The following is a 15,730-nucleotide window of genomic DNA, read 5'->3' as shown; positions in this document are numbered from 1 at the left end:
TTTAAGGTCAAGTTTGTAGAGGTTATACAAAACGTTGCAAAAGTTGTTGCATATCAGGTGGAACTGGTCTCATTGTCAAACAATTACTGTATAAACATGTCAATAAGGAGGAGATTTGGTATACTTACACAAGTTCAAAAGGTGTCGTAGCAAATATTTCTAATGAATGATAGTGAATTGAGAAAGAAACTCAAATGATTCCTATCCCAAGTCCTATTGTAGTCATAATGTGTGGTTTATCTTTTCTTTTGTCCGGTGGACAGCCAAAAACACGCACACACAATCCCTTCTGAGAATGACGCACGTGTCACTTGACACAACTGCAAACACAAAATTTAAAGCAAACATATGGCGTTAGAGAGATGTCATCTTCCGTGATCGACCCTGCTCTTCACTGTACTGGGCAGATGTGTGCATGATTTTTAAATCAAGCGGCCCTTGTTTGCCACGGGGTTACACAATAGACACACCTCTGTTATGGGACAATGAACACACATGAATTTCATTGATTCAATGCGGTGAGAACCTGAAATCCAATGTTGTGCTATTCATTCACGGCCATCACCTCATATTGCATAGTCCCTGCATAGTCCCGTATTGCAAAAATCCTTACCAAATTGTGGACGCCGAAAACAATCCTATTTGTTGAATGGCCAGATTACTAACCGGACGTGTTACCCATTGAGCATGTTTTTTGAAGGTTACAGCGCATCTATACAAAAATTATAAGCAGTCTAATCAGCATCTTGATATCGCCACACCTATGAGGCAGATGGATCATCTCTAATATAGATATATTTCTATTAAGATTTTTTGCAGAATAAAAGAGCCCACACTGCATAAACCATTACCATATTATGTGTGATAATGACGGTTAAGACAAAATTTCTCTTTTAGCTGAACATATTTTTATTAGATATGGGTGGTCTGTTGGCCACCTGATTTGTATTTAATTTTCAGGTTGATTCCTCCCCAGTCCTTCACACATTTGCAAATGCAATGGATGGATTATTGTCTCTCCCGAGGTCACAATACAATACACACAAAGCTTTTAAATAAACTGAACTTGGGTAATTATAGCACAGTGATAAATTTAAATCATTTGCAGTATTGTGAGAGAATACTAGATTTAAATCACTAAATTTAAATCATTTACAGTATCGTGAGAGAATACTAGGCAATTTTGTCAATGATACTGCACATGGCGGCATCTTTGTCCCACATTTTGTCCTTTTTTATGGTAGGCATAATCTTGTTCTGGTGACCTGCCGCCAAACAACTTGCAGCTGGTGCTTCCTCTACATCCATGGGTTCCGTTTTCAGCCTTGGAGGCTGCACAGAAGGCCCGACACCACTCCCGACAAGCAAAGTCCTTGCTCCATCCCCAGCGATGTTGGTGCCCTCCAACTGCGGTAAATCATCGGGCAAGGAGGCAAGGCACCCCTGGATCAATTCCACTACCCGCTCCAGGTGCTTTTGGAACTTCTCTGCTGTATCCAGTCTCTGTCGTTTCTGAACCTCCATCATCACTCGCAAAGTCTCCCGGGCTTGATGTGGCCTATATTCATTGATCAGGTGGTGCATGTGAACAAACAGAAGTTTCAGGTCCTCCAGCTTTTCTTCTCGCTTTATACTGCCAGGGCTCTTGATGAGGATGTCCAGAAGGTCCAGAAAGTTCACCAGGATGGACATATTCAGCTTCTTGAGCTCACGTTTGTGGTCAAATTGCACAGGATGAAGCCTCTCGATGCCTTGGCTCTCTAGAGGCCGAATAATCAAGTCGTCGCACTGAAACTGGTTGCCAAACATCATGTAGCTGTCTCTGATGGGTGGTGGTGGTTTGGGAGCAAAACCCTTGCTGACATTTTCGTCCGTGTACTCTTTGATATACTGCATTGGTGGAGGAGGCAGGGCGCTAACCTGCTGTGGTTCACCCATGATGGTGGTCTGCAACAATAATAGGAATGGTTCTTGTCAACAGAGAAGTGGTGTCATGTAGGAAAATAAACCTATGATTAAGAGAAATAAAGTAACAATGTCAACCTTGAAGGCAATACCTGGCTTTCACGGCAAGGAAAAGGAAAGCGCATTGTGGCTGATGCCACTTATCTAAGCACACACAGGTTACGGCATTTGTTTGATGTAACAACGCAACATGACGTCATGTTTGATTACGCTCACAGGGTTACGGCATTTACTTTGCATTACGAAGGTATTCGTCGGTGAACTCACATTTATTAACAACCAAAAGACACTAACCATGAGGCCGTCGTGATGCCGAAATGAACAGCACACGCACTCACTTGCTCGCTCAGAAATGACTTCATACTTTAAAATTAGACATACTAGTGAATCAAAGCAAAACTTTTGGGATAAATGAAACAGCACGGTCCCATTTTATAATTTTACTCCTCTGAATTAACTACCTTTGACACACACAAAAAAGTTTGATGCCACAGAAGAGCAAAATATGTGTAGTGTTTCCTTTCGTATTCATAGACAGCTTTATTATTATATTCACGGTAGAATTAGGTATAGTTCGGGGGTTTCAAAGTGCACTAAACATTCACAGCTAGAAATGTTAAGGCCTTGTAAAGCCAGGAAATATGTACCCCGACTCATTTATAATGATGATTGATGGAATGACTTGATATTGATGGAACGCTGAGGATGATGTGGTAAATCAGAGAATGAACGTGAAATGAAAGTTGGTAATTTAAGGTACCAATATAATTCCAATTCAAAATAAGAAAGGCAAAGGGTTGATTTGTTTTCATAAACTATTTTTTGTCATCGTATTTTCATAATAATTATATCATCATTTGGAAAATGGATTTTCTAAACGTTATTTCTCAAGAATTACGTTTCAGCAACCAAACGCTCACCTAAACTGAGATATTGTGACGTAGCAGGCACTATTTGAGTTTTACAGTATGTCATTGAAGGCAACGAAGCCAACAAGCGTTTCCTTTTAAACATACCAGACAATGCACGATCCAATGAGAAGCAAATTACGCCGAGCAAACGTATTCACCGCGTTAGTTAATCTATCCAATAGCCAAACTATTTGAACGTACCGGGGGTTTAAGCATATACATGCAGCTTAGCTTTTAGCAGCCAAATGCACGCGCATTTTCTTTCTACAAAACAATGCATGAACAGCAATTTGCGAATAGCTCAAAGGATAGAAGTGATGAGTTTGCGTCAGTTGGACTTGCCTTCTCAGCGGCTCTTCGGGTCCGACAATTTTGAAGATTTGATAGAACTTTGAGACAGGCTATTACAACACTTCAGCTACCTTGTTCTATTACGGATATAAGAATAATTGTGTTCCGATTCCATTGGGTGATAAAGCCTCGTGATTCCGTTTCGGCGTTTGGATTGGTCAGCCACTCAATGAAGTTCTGAATTCCTCATTGGTTGTTACCATTGACACGATTGTCCAATGTCTACGCCCGCCTCTTAAAATAAAAACGCCATTAAAAAAAATCCCATTCATTGCGACAACAATAAATATCTTGGTATCTATATTTCGAAAGACATGGCTTTCGGACGGTATAAAAATCTTATACCAGATCAATTTTAACAATGTGGCTTCAAAATTATTTCGCCATATATGGTAGAGTGTTATCAAAAGCAGAAAGTATTTCACGTCTAGTGTATACAGCTTTATCACTGTTTGTTAGCCCTTAATGTTGCATAGAAATTAATAAGATGTCTTGTGTGGAGAAACAAGCATCATTATTTAAAAAAGGAAATTCTTGGTCTGCAAAAGTCTGAAGGCGGTTTAGAAACATTGGACTTTAGTTGGGGTGACCAGATTTGGGTTTCTGAAAAGGAGGACACCTTTTTTTTTTGTGCATTGGTGTATTATGACACAAATAACATGGTGTCTGTATAGCAATTGCATTTATTGGCCCAAATAACACTAAACAACATATGCACACTAACAAAAGCATATGTACACTGACATTTGTGAGTTTTTGGGTGTTTATTCATTCATGATATGATATATGATATATATGATCAAATATATGATATGGTATTATTACCGTATTAGCCCGAATAAAAGACGACCCTGATTAAAAACACTCGAGAGTCTTCACCAAGGTCTTAAAGGAGGTACCCCCGCTCAAGAAATACCAAGGCCGCACGATGTTTCAGTTCATCCACCTGACCGTCCAGGTATAGCTGGCCGCTCTGTACATGATGATGAGCCTGTTCCGTGATGATGAGCCTGTTCCAGGACAACAAGGGAGACCTCCCGATGCCTTGCGAGCAGACGCTGCTCGCTCGGGTCCACGAGGCAGCCGTCCACAAAGCCTCAGAGAGTGACGGAAACCTAGACGTGTTCCTCTGCTTAGTGCTGGGCCTCTCCTTGCAGTGCAACCAGGTGGGTGTCCCCAACAGCTTCTACAAAGATGAACTCGACATCGGGCACCACTCATTGTAGACCTTGGGAATACTCTGTAAAGAAATATGAACATGAAAAAAACGACTAAAATTGTTTTTCCTTGATGTAGTATATCATGTCAGTCGCACATTCCGAACAGGAAGGAGCAGACATGTTTTTTTTCCATTTACCAGCGCTAACAGAGCAGTGTTCTTGAGGGCCCTCTTTGCACGAGTCACACCACCAGGTACATATTGAACGTTGTCATTTGTGTAGAGCAGGGGTGTCAAGCTAATTATTTTCGCGGGCCGCATTGTAGTCATAGCTTCTTTCGGAAGGCCATTATGACTGTCAACCCAAATAAATGTATGAGCACCTCATATTATATACAGTAAAAGCTACAAAACAAACTGACAAATAACTCGTTTTCAAATCAGACGAGCAAAAATTCGTTAAATATTTAAAATAAAAAGATATTAAAAGTGATGACAATTTGCAATTCTAGTACTGACACACGAATTTCATGCACAATTTGTCTTCACGGGCCACATAAAATGATGTGGCTGGCCGTATCTGGCCCCCGGGCCTTGAGTTTGACACCTGTAGCGTCTACAACAGAAAAAATGTCAATATTGAGAGCAGTATTACGCCACCATATCGTAAGCCTTCACTGTTGTCTTTTCTAATCTACAGTACAGATGTCAAACTATTCATACTTCTCCATGGTCTTCTTGGAAACATGCATGTCTTCAAATCAGCCCCTCGCAACACGAGACTGTTTTGCAATCGGTATATAACAAATTATGAACAGAAGAGTGGAATTGCTTTGGGACATAATTGAATTGAGGAATTTCTTTCTCGTAAATCAAGTAAAAATAACTGAAAAGTCAATAACTTTGATAGTACAGCAATTAAACCAACCGGAACCCTACATGTTCCATTTGTAAGATGTCAAGAGTGACCACAACATCCAAAATTTTGACAAACCAACTCTAAGCTTAATTATTCTGTCATTCAGTCTTGCATCCTGTTTGTCATTTATTTCCTTGGACATCATGGCAAAGGTCTCCAGATCAGTCATGGACAACTGTCCACTCGAGAGTTGAGGCTCCTCAGCCCAGGAATTGCCAGAAGGGTCTCCACGATGACCCTCAGAAATTCTGAGAATAAACTGAAATAGAAATACGTAAAATACTCACTTAAATTACTGCAGATGTGACCTCTTTGTAAATGACTAATGCCTACCAAAAAAAAAAAAAAAAAAACTTTTTTACTTTTCACCGTCATGGCCGTTTTACACTCACTTCCTAGCTGTTGAAGAATTAAACAAATATTAGCTGCAAGATTTAACAGATTGAACAGGCTTTGCTCTCCTGGAAGTTATGTTACGAGCATAGTTTTTCACCTCACAGAAATATCATTTGGAATGATTGTAATATTCTAACTGCTAAAAAAAATTATATTAAGAGAAAGAGTCATAAGTCATATTGCCGATCTTTTTAATGATGAAGATAATCTTTGTAATTATAAAGACTTTATGAAAACCAAACCATTTCCAGTTCCGTGTAAGGAATTTTCTTCTGTTTCAAAAGCGTTGCCTACAGGAATAATTACTTTGATGAAATCTTGCTTAAAGGAGATATATTACTTTTTTAGCTTTTATATACATTTTATTGTGCACTTTAAATCCCCAAGAATGTAGAAAAATTTTATCTAATCCCTCCAGGTGCTACAGAGATACTTTTATAATCCGTTTGGGGGCTATTTTTTAATCCATTCAATTTTATCCATTTCCTATTACGTATTTTGAACAATTACGTTGCAGTCTTTGCAGCTACATTGCCAAACAAAGTAATGGGTGTGGCCAAACTCTGTTGCTAATCTGCCATCTTTATTTCTAGCAGCAAGTGAACAGTGAAGTGAACAGTAGGCCGTATACTAGGCAGGAATAGGTGCCGATGATTGACTTGATTGTGTGGGCATTGCTATAACCGATTGACGTCAAGGAAAAGAAACGGTGACTCAGGCATGTGACACCTTTGGTTTTTGAGAAAATTAAAAGCTTTTAAGTGCGCCGTATCTTCCTGCGATAATTCTTAGGAGTGAAAATAAACATTACTACAGTAGAAAAATGTCAAAGCATGTTTGTATTTATTTTTTACAATATATCCTTTTGAGAGAACTCAGTTATGGAAAATGTGAACAGCCTAAAGTGTACTAAATGATAATTTCATGCAATTGAAGTCCATGTGGGTATGTGCAGTCTGCATCTCTAGGAGTCAGGATGTGGTCTACTAAACTCAACACCCGGAAACTTTGTGGTATTTATTTTTTTTCCTGACAGAGTCTCACGCAGTGTTTTTAAGATTGTTGTTGATCTTACCATGTTCTCTCGAGTGATACTCGATGGTACGATGATCAAAAAATCGCAGCAAAAGAAAAAAACATCTCCATCTAACTACAAGGAGCGATTATTTGTGCTGGACACACAGGAATTAAAGTATTCTGAGTGTCGTACTGGGGTAAGTATTTTATGGAGTAATTATTTGTTTTAAATGTTACCTCTGATCAGTTGAATCATTTCAAGCTCGGGGTCCCATCCAGACAATCAACTGCAATTCCGATTGTGTTTTGATTGCATAGAGATTGAAGTTATTTTTTGTTCCAGCGAAAACCCATACTGAAAGGTTGCATCAAGTTATGCAACATTAAGTGTGTGGACATAGTCTTTACCGATCTCCCCATTCCATGTGACTACAAGTACCCCTTCCAGGTATGCTTTGCATTTGTCAAATCATGACTTAAACAGCAAAATGACTTTAAAACCAATAGATAACATCCCATTCTCAAACGCAGGTTTTTCATGACAACCATTATCTCTACATTTTTGCACCAGACAATGATTGTCGCCTGAAGTGGGTGCATGCTCTTAAAGAAGGTGAACCGGTTTTACAAGCTTCTAAATCAGGCTTTTAGACAATACAAATCATCTTGACCTGATTTAATCTATTTTGTTGGTTGCTGACATAGAGACAAAGAACAACAATTTGGTTGAAAAATACCACCCCCAATTTTGGATAGATGGAAAATGGAAATGCTGCCAACAGTCAGAGAAACTGTCAATCGGCTGTCAAGTCTATGATCCAATGGCTTACGGTTTGTATGACCCTTTTCTGTCTTACTGGAGTTACGGGCTAATATGTGGCTGTTCTAATATTATTGACAAATCTTCCATGAAGTTTTGCCAAAACCTTTTAGCATTCTGAATGTTGTGAATGTTTAAACAATTAATTCATAAACAATGTGCCAAATGGACTACATTTGTTTATCTGGTGTTTGTTAAACATTTTACAAGTTGTTAAATAACGAGAAAATGTCATGTTTTGGATTTTTCCACAGGTTCTAAAAAACCATTACCCGAAATCCCAGATTCAGAGGTATCAGTTTCTTACAAATGAAATAATAGATGCTGTTTTTGATGTGACGGAGCGATGCAAAAGGAATGACATTCCCCAAAGTTTCATATTTATCTTTTGTTTTATTTTTGTATTGTTCATTGATTATCATTGATCAGTGAGTATTTGTATTCCTCACTAAATATAGTGTACCTCAATTTTGTTTTTGTAATTGGGCACACAGTACCTAAATGAAACCCAAAATAACATTGACATTTTTTCTTTCTTAGGTTGAAATGCGTGACACAGTGGATATGGTGGTTATTGCATTGCAGAACTACACACCATTTGGAGACAGAGAATTGGCACTTCAGAAAGACAAGGAATACACCCTGATAACCAGCTCCCACCCTCTCTGGTGGATTGTTCGAGATGAAAAGGGGTAAACTAACCACAATGATCTCAATATCATTGCGCCGTTGAGCCTATAGTGCAATTAAGTAATTTCACCTGCAAAACCGACCTTAGTTTTCCCTCCTTATCATTGCAGGAATGACGGGTTTGTGCCAAGGACACACATAGCTGAAAAATCAGGGAATGACTTTGAAAGATTTGAGTAAGTTATTATTAAATCCGCTGCAAGTGTTGCATGTTAGTACCTGTGTTTGTTTCTATCAATTGTGCAGGCATGTGTATTTCGCACTATGTTAAAACTTGTTTTTCTTCATCTGGGTACTCTCAAAGATGGTATAACAAGAACATTGCCAGAAGGGAAGCAGAAGACGTGTTGATCAAAGAGGTAAAAGCAGAAGCATTTATTGATACGGGAATGGCAAACACGCCTGCCTCAGAGTTGAAATATTCTGGGTTTGAAGCTGACCTAAGGCCCGACTGTGTGGCGTTTGCTTGATGTTTCTGTGCATGCGTGTGGTTTTCTCCAGTTATTCAGCTTTCTCCTAACTCAAGAAAATATAATTGTTATTTTAGTTATAGATTCCAAAACATCACATCATTATGAATGTAAATATAAATAATATGTTTGCAAATGTGTGCGATTGAGTGGTTACCCCACCTCTGGCCCAGTCAGCAGGGATAGATTTCTGCTCACGTGCAGCCATTGTTTGTTACCAGAATTACCTTGTTACTTTACTGAGTACTTGATTTTAAAAGTAACTAAATTGGCTTACTTTTGTAGTTACGTCCAGCTTCTGCTGACAACACCATCTCAACATGAAAATAGACAACTGATCTTTTCAGTATTTTATTGAAAGTGCATTTTGAACAGTAATTTTTAATTCCGAAGCCAGCTGTTCCTAAATATTTTAGAATAAAAACTAAATTAAATTAATTAATAAACCTGCCTTTTGTTATGCAAACTTATTTGCCACAAAAAAATAGCTCTTTTGAATACGCATAGAGCACTCCTCTCCCAATCCAGAAGTTGGGTGTTTGATACCATTGTCACCATGTCATAGTATCCTTGAGGAAAATACTCAACCCCAAGTTGTGTCAAATGCTGCGTTATCAGTAGGTACAGCAAATGTCCATGTGAAGCGCTTTGAGAGCCTTAACAGGGGGGAAAAACACAATGCAAGTGAAAGACCCTTTAAACTTTTCTTTACTTAAATAGTTGTTTTTATTAAAAAAAAAAAAAGCCTCTTAATTTCACTTCACATAAAGACGTATTAGCCTGTTAAAGAGAGGAGCAAGGACTGAGGAACCCAATAAGTTGCAGATGTTTCACAAAACAAATTCTGTGTCGTTTTGCCAAGGAAAATTACAAAAATAGTAACACACAGTTATTTAATAAGTATTACTGTACTTTGATCTGATGACTTGGTCTGGAAATAATGACCTGTTAAATTATTTGTTACCCAAAAAACATGGCCATATGGAAACACAATACCAAGTAATGCGTTATTGACATCACTGCACAGAACTATTTAAATTGTCATTCGGTTACTGCTGTAAACTCAAGTTGGATGTTGTGGCACTCTCAACAAGCGTTGCATGCAAAATGAACCTGCAATGTGACGCTGCAATGCATTGACGCTTTCACAACTACAGTGCTGAATTTCCCGCCTTGGAGTTTCGCAAGCATGACTCTGCGTTTATATCATTTGTTAATTGCTGGTTCAGTTCAGACTGACTGTAAAGCAAAAGTAGGTGTGACATAACAATGCCAACTCACAATGATCATATGTGTTATAAGTATTGGATAGACCTGAATTATATCATGTGAATGTTTTCTTGTGTGGTTAATGTTTTCTTGTGTGGGAACTAGGGAAAAGAAGGTGCATTCATGGTTCGAAACTCGAGACAGACGGGTTTCTACACAGTGTCAGTATTCACCAAAGCACTGGGGTAATTTCACCTTCACTGTAAACAGTATAAGCATCATTATGATATCTGTGCACTCTAATACTGTTTGCCTAAATGCAATGGCTCTCTTTAACATATCACCTGCAGATCTAATGGGGAGAAACAACCATGTGTTAAACATTACCAAATCAGGCGGACAGAGACAGAAGAGTCTTCTTTTTACTTGGCAGAGAAATATCTGTTTCGCACCATTCCAGAGCTGATCCATTACCACCAACACAATGCTGCAGGTAAGTTTGCGGCAGTTTTTTTTTTCTCACATGTGACTGCCTTAAAATGAATTGATGAAATAAACAATTATGCAAAAAGGGGAATGCCTTCCACCAGCAAATCATTTCTTTGCTGAGCCAGCAGACTTGCAGACATAGTGTCCTCTGTAGAAATGGGTTACTGTGTGTGCGTGTGTGTGTGTGTTTGTGCGTGTGTGTGTGTATGCGGATGCGTACGTACATGTGTTTGTACTTGGCAGGTCTGATCACACGTCTCAGACATCCGGTCACTCAAACAGGTGGCTGCTCCCAGGAAATTGCTGCTCCATTCAAAGGTACAATGCGGCAATATTAGTATATTTGCTTCGGGAACACTCTTCTAATTTAGCAATATTGGAATGTGCTTTACATTGTACCCCTCTATACATTGCACCTGTTGCTCAACAGATGAGTGGGAGGTGGACCCCGAAGAAATTACCTTTGGTCAAGAGCTAGGAAGTGGACAGTTTGGGATGGTGTTGTCGGGACAATGGAGGGAGAAGAAGGTGGCGCTGAAAGTAATAAGAGAAAATTACATGTCAGATGAGGAATTTAAAGAAGAGGCAAGAGTCATGATGTAAGTGCACGCCTTGATTCATTATTAGCTTTGGTCATAATCAACTAAGGCAATGTGCAAATGTGTATGTTCCATTAGGAGATTATACCACTCAAAGCTAGTTCAGCTCTATGGTGTTTGCACCCAGCGTTCTCCAATGTGTTTGGTGTTGGAGTTCATGGAGAATGGCTGTCTATCAAACTACCTGCGAGCAAAAAAAGGGTGTTTGTCCCAGGAGACAATGTTGGGGATGTGCCTGGATGTCAGTGAAGGGATGGCCTATCTGGAGGTGTCTAACTTCATCCACAGAGACCTGGTAAATATCATTAAAATAAATCAATACGTTATAGTAATGCATGTTGAACTTTACTCATGTGTTGCCTTTTCAACTTTAGGCTGCCAGGAACTGCCTGGTTTCAAAGAACAACCTAGTTAAATTGTCAGATTTTGGCATGACCAGGTATGTCACAAGTTGTGTCTCATGACAATTTTTTTTAGAACTGTTATTTAACCAGGAAATACCTCACTGTGATTACAAAGCTCCTTTGCAAGGGGTGCCTGCCAAGAGGCAGCAACAAACATAAACATAAATTACAGAAGTTTACAAACAGATTATGAATTTGTCTCAGCAACTCTCAGTTTGGATATAATCATGTTTAAAGTAACTAAGCTAGCTTCCAGCCTATGTGTAACATATTGTGTGCATAAGCAGTAAAAAAATGATTTATTCAGACTAGCTAAGGCACCAATTTATGAAGGTAGTAGTCTGAATATTGCCCTAAATAGAAGTATACTGGCCTCTCTCCATCATCCAACACAGATATAGATGTTACAGCAACAAGATGCTTCTTTACATAAAAAGAAAAATGCAGCTTGTTTGGGAGAGAAAACAAAACAGTTTTAGCCTCAGCTTCTTCACAAGATTTTCTATATGTGGGTTGAATGTGAGCGAGTCTTCAATTTAAGACACCTCGTATTTATTTTATTGTACATGAGAGTCGGCACATTTTTAGATTTAGAAAACAGTGCTGCTATGTTTTAACCATCACGGGTGATTCCTACTTTGTATGTTGTAGATATGTTCTTGATGACCAGTACACAAGTTCTTTCTGCTCCAAGTTTCCCATCAAGTGGTCAGCACCAGAGGTTGTCAAATACTGCAAGTTCAGCAGCAAATCCGATGTCTGGTCCTTTGGTATGATTCAACTCTTCAAGAGTTCTTTGACTTTGTATTGTTATATTAACATGTGTTTTTTATCTTACTGTAAAAGAAGGGAAGCTAATACTATATCATGTTTTAAATGGAGAGCACGAGTTTACTCAGATCTTAGTTTCACAATGTTTTCCAAGTAATATGAACTTCTAGTAACATCTTCAAAACTGTGTAGTGCAGTCAGAGTAGGCAGGCAGGGCACTGCCGGCCCCACTTCGGACCCCTGCTGGCCATTTTCTGCAAGTGAAAAGAAAATGACTTAAATGTTGTTTCATTTTAGTTCTCGGTCCCTGCTTTACACTGATTTTCTTTTTCAATCCTAATAATTATCAATGCTTAATGTGCTGAATGTGCTTATTTGCTGTTCAATTCCATGGACAGGGAGTGAAGCATTATACGTTCCGTGCCTCCAGTGATCACGCACGTATTCTTTGCCGATTCAGGCAGTGCACTCACGCAAGAGACGTTGCTGTTTGTCTTATTATCGCCAATGAACTTGTTTTATCTCACACATATACTGCACATGCTAACGTTCAACAGTCTGTCTAATATATTTGATGAATGTGTATGACATTACGTCACTCTTACAGCCCAATCAAAGTGCATGCTGGAGCCCAAAAAGTACTGGGCCACTTCCAGCAAGTGGCAGTGCTGCGCTCCATTGTTGCAAAACGTAGAATAAACTTATAGATATACATAACTACGAAAGCAAGCCTCAGCTGGTTGTGGACATGCAGAACTAGCTGCCATCTTTAACTAGGAACCCCCAGCCGAGCGCTTGACCTTCATCATAACAGGTCAAATTCTTTACCGATTTTGGCACCGATTAGTTTGGTAGAAACAGCAGACATACTACAGTTATCATAGCAGGTAATTCTATAATCAGAGCTTTCATAACATATTAAATAGAAGACTAGCAAATGTTTTTGCCTATATAAAAAATATCTGTAAAATCAACAACATTGAAGTTGACCTTATATTAAATTTCTTTGTTTTTCTTGTGATCACATGAAGTATCACAGACAGACGAGTGAGGCAACCAAATGCTACACACTTTTTATTGAGTAATCGGGGATGATCGAGCTTGAGGAGCTTCGGGGGCGAGGCTGAGACGTGGTTGCCAATCGTATGTTCGGTCGGGACAGGCGTTCGGGAGTAGTCGGTCAGCATACAAAGCAAGGTCGGCAACTGGGAATCAGAGCAGGTAACGGAGCACATGGGACAGGAACGAACGGGTAACATACGGGGACGAACTGACAAGGAAGTGATTGGTGTGTGGTGTTTAAATATCATCTGATGAGCAGAGGCAAGTGCAGGCGATTGGAGTGATGAGTGGGCGCGGTTGCAACTGACAGTGTGGTGGGAGGTTACCGGCAGAGTGACCGGTGGCAAGGCGTGTGACATGAACGGTGTTAAATTAATTGAAAAATAACCAAACATCAAGAATTCTATTATGACCTTATTTTACACATACTGTATGTTTCAATGAAGGTCAAAAGATTGGCTAATCTGTTTTGGGGTCATATTTTCATATCCAACTTTAGGGGAAGTCATGAACCTCACCACACGTCTTTGATTCAAAAAGAAATCTGTTTACACCTTCAGGTGTTCTCATGTGGGAAGTCTACACAGAAGGCCGGCTTCCCTATGAGAACCAATCCAATGGTCAGGTAGTAGACTTCCTGAATGCTGGCATGAGGCTGCTTAAACCACGACTGGCACCAGAGGATGTATATTTGCTTATGGAGTGGTGCTGGAAAGAGGTGGGAGAAGGAATTTGATGTATTTTGCTGCAAAACGCTCAAATCTGTTTAGTAAATATCCATCCGTGTTTTTATTCTTAGAAACCAGTGGATCGCCCGTCCTTTGCACTGCTGTTGCACGAGCTTTCCCAACTTTCACAATGTTGAACCACAAGATGCGGATGCCGGACGTTAAAGAAAACTATATTTATTCTATTTATTTTTGTATTATTGGCTAAAGTTTGACATGTTTTATACATATATTGTGCTGTAAACTGATGCTCCCCACACGTGCCTGAGTCACCTCGTTTGCACTTTAACTGTTTTGTTTCCCTGTAAGTCACATGCACTGTATTTACATAGATACTGTTATATATTCAAAATGTATGATATAATCTTATGTTTGCCCTCAAATTTTTTTTTTTTTTGGTATGGCGCCGACGTGAGTGGCAGCCTCCCAGCAGTGTTCTCTCTTTTTCTCTTTATTTCCTTCTTTTCTCCTTTTTCTTTCTGTCTTTTTGTCCATTCGGCGATGCTGGTGCCTTCTACCGCACCTCGGTATCGCTTTGGATGTGATTTTCTTTTTTTTTTTTCCCCTGGGACCGGGATGGCTGCGCACATCGGTCGAGACCGGCGTACCTCTACGACGGCTTCCTGCTTATCCGGCTGATGCTGACCGGGTCCCTTGCCTTGCAGCCGCGACCCCTGTGCTCCCTCGTGCTCGTCAGAACCAGCGACCTTCGCCGTGCTAGCCCCGTGGTGACCATCTGCACGTGCCCCGACTGGGTGCCCAGGACGCTGCTCACACGTTTGCCTGCTTTGTGATGTTTTCACCGATTCACGACCACGGTCCATTGGGTGCCGTTGAACTGGACTACCCTTACACCTGTCTGTGGACCCCGTGGAGGCTGTTTTGTGTGTTTTGGGGTGTTTTCTGATATTGAGGGGTGCTGGTTGGGCACTGTTACTTTTTTCTTTTGTCTTTTTGCTTTGCTTTGCTTTGATGGCTTTTATCTTTCGCACTTTCTGGCTTTCTTTGTGGCGCCGTTGTATGGCAGCCTTATGAGGGCCTATTGAGTTGCGCTCATGCCATCTGTGTGTCTTTTGTAAACCCGCTCTGTGGTATGGATACTGCTGGGGCCTGAATTTCCCTGAAGGAGTATTCCCAAGGGATCAATAAAGTTGAGTCTAAGTCTAAGTCTAAATATGTTCAGTATCGCAAAACAAAATGAAAGTAACTCAACTCAACTGTATTTAACCACTGCTGCATACCAAGTGCTGTACATGGAGCGCAATTAAGTCATACAACAAACAAAGTCAAAGTCTGCTGTCAATTTCTTCACATGCCAAGACACACAAAGAGATCGAAATTACGTTCCCACTATCCCACGGTGACACATATAAACCAATCAATAAATAATGAAGATAGTAAAAAAAAAAAAAAAGAAAAACACAAAACCAAGTCCCAAGCTGAGTCAGAAGCCAAAGAATATAAATCAAAGAGTTTTTAAGTTGGCCATTGAGGGGTCTTAACTTACATTTAACGAGAGGTCCTTCCAAAGAGTGTGACTGGAAACAGAAAGGGGGTAAAACATTATATTAAATATTATTTAATGCACTTATATTAAAACATCGGCTAATGATGAGGATGTGGTTAGCATACAGATGATGGATTTGCTGTGGACACGAATCATCGAGGAAAGCCGATCACGTTTGACTCATTGTCATCCTGATCACGTCGACGCCAGTGACACTGTCCCTTTAAGAAACTGCACTTGCAGCCATTTTCTGCTCTTTGTGT

General features: G+C 39.8%; 2 protein-coding genes and 1 long non-coding RNA gene across 4 annotated transcripts; 1 reads left to right on the top strand and 2 right to left on the bottom strand.

Moving 5' to 3' along the window:
• Positions 1-885: 885 nt before the first annotated feature.
• med7 (mediator complex subunit 7) lies at positions 886-3,386 on the bottom strand. 2 transcript variants are annotated; one of them, XM_049738365.2, is made up of 2 exons: positions 3,219-3,386; positions 886-1,947 (listed from the first exon to the last, which is right to left on the bottom strand). In XM_049738365.2, the coding sequence occupies exon 2, from the start codon at positions 1,936-1,938 to the stop codon at positions 1,174-1,176; it is 765 nt and encodes a 254-aa protein (XP_049594322.1). In that variant the 5' UTR covers positions 1,939-1,947; positions 3,219-3,386; the 3' UTR covers positions 886-1,173. The 2 variants fall into 2 exon arrangements, with proteins under 2 accessions (XP_049594322.1, XP_049594331.1); XM_049738374.2 differs by having other exon boundaries at positions 886-2,009; positions 3,219-3,370.
• Positions 3,387-6,307: 2,921 nt separating this feature from the next.
• Positions 6,308-14,593, top strand: itk (IL2 inducible T cell kinase). The gene is made up of 17 exons (XM_049763167.2): positions 6,308-6,915; positions 7,062-7,166; positions 7,250-7,331; positions 7,424-7,549; positions 7,793-7,830; positions 8,079-8,230; positions 8,339-8,404; positions 8,533-8,587; positions 10,073-10,152; positions 10,258-10,400; positions 10,640-10,714; positions 10,827-10,995; positions 11,074-11,290; positions 11,370-11,434; positions 12,051-12,169; positions 13,793-13,950; positions 14,032-14,593. Exons 1-17 carry the CDS (start codon positions 6,778-6,780, stop codon positions 14,095-14,097), a joined length of 1,854 nt encoding a protein of 617 aa, XP_049619124.1. The 5' UTR covers positions 6,308-6,777; the 3' UTR covers positions 14,098-14,593.
• LOC125994148 (uncharacterized) lies at positions 12,168-15,727 on the bottom strand. Its single transcript, XR_007490519.2, has 3 exons — positions 15,593-15,727; positions 15,468-15,498; positions 12,168-12,424 (listed from the first exon to the last, which is right to left on the bottom strand). It is a non-coding gene; the product is annotated as an uncharacterized lncRNA (long non-coding RNA).
• Between the last annotated feature and the right edge of the window lie 3 nt (positions 15,728-15,730).

Source organism: Syngnathus scovelli, chromosome 1, assembly GCF_024217435.2.
Source record: "Syngnathus scovelli strain Florida chromosome 1, RoL_Ssco_1.2, whole genome shotgun sequence".
NCBI lineage: Eukaryota > Metazoa > Chordata > Actinopteri > Syngnathiformes > Syngnathidae > Syngnathus > Syngnathus scovelli.
This window is presented reverse-complemented; position numbering and strand designations above follow the sequence as displayed.

Bases quoted from the DNA above. Each gene is read 5' to 3' on its own strand.
- itk (XM_049763167.2), top strand. From the start codon at position 6,778: ATGTTCTCTCGAGTGATACTCGATGGTACGATGATCAAAAAATCGCAG. The intron at 12,170-13,792 runs GTATGATTCAAC...TTACACCTTCAG, and splicing joins ATCCGATGTCTGGTCCTTTG to GTGTTCTCATGTGGGAAGTC. The intron at 13,951-14,031 runs GTGGGAGAAGGA...TTTTATTCTTAG, and splicing joins TGGAGTGGTGCTGGAAAGAG to AAACCAGTGGATCGCCCGTC.
- med7 (XM_049738365.2), bottom strand. From the start codon at position 1,938: ATGGGTGAACCACAGCAGGTTAGCGCCCTGCCTCCTCCACCAATGCAG.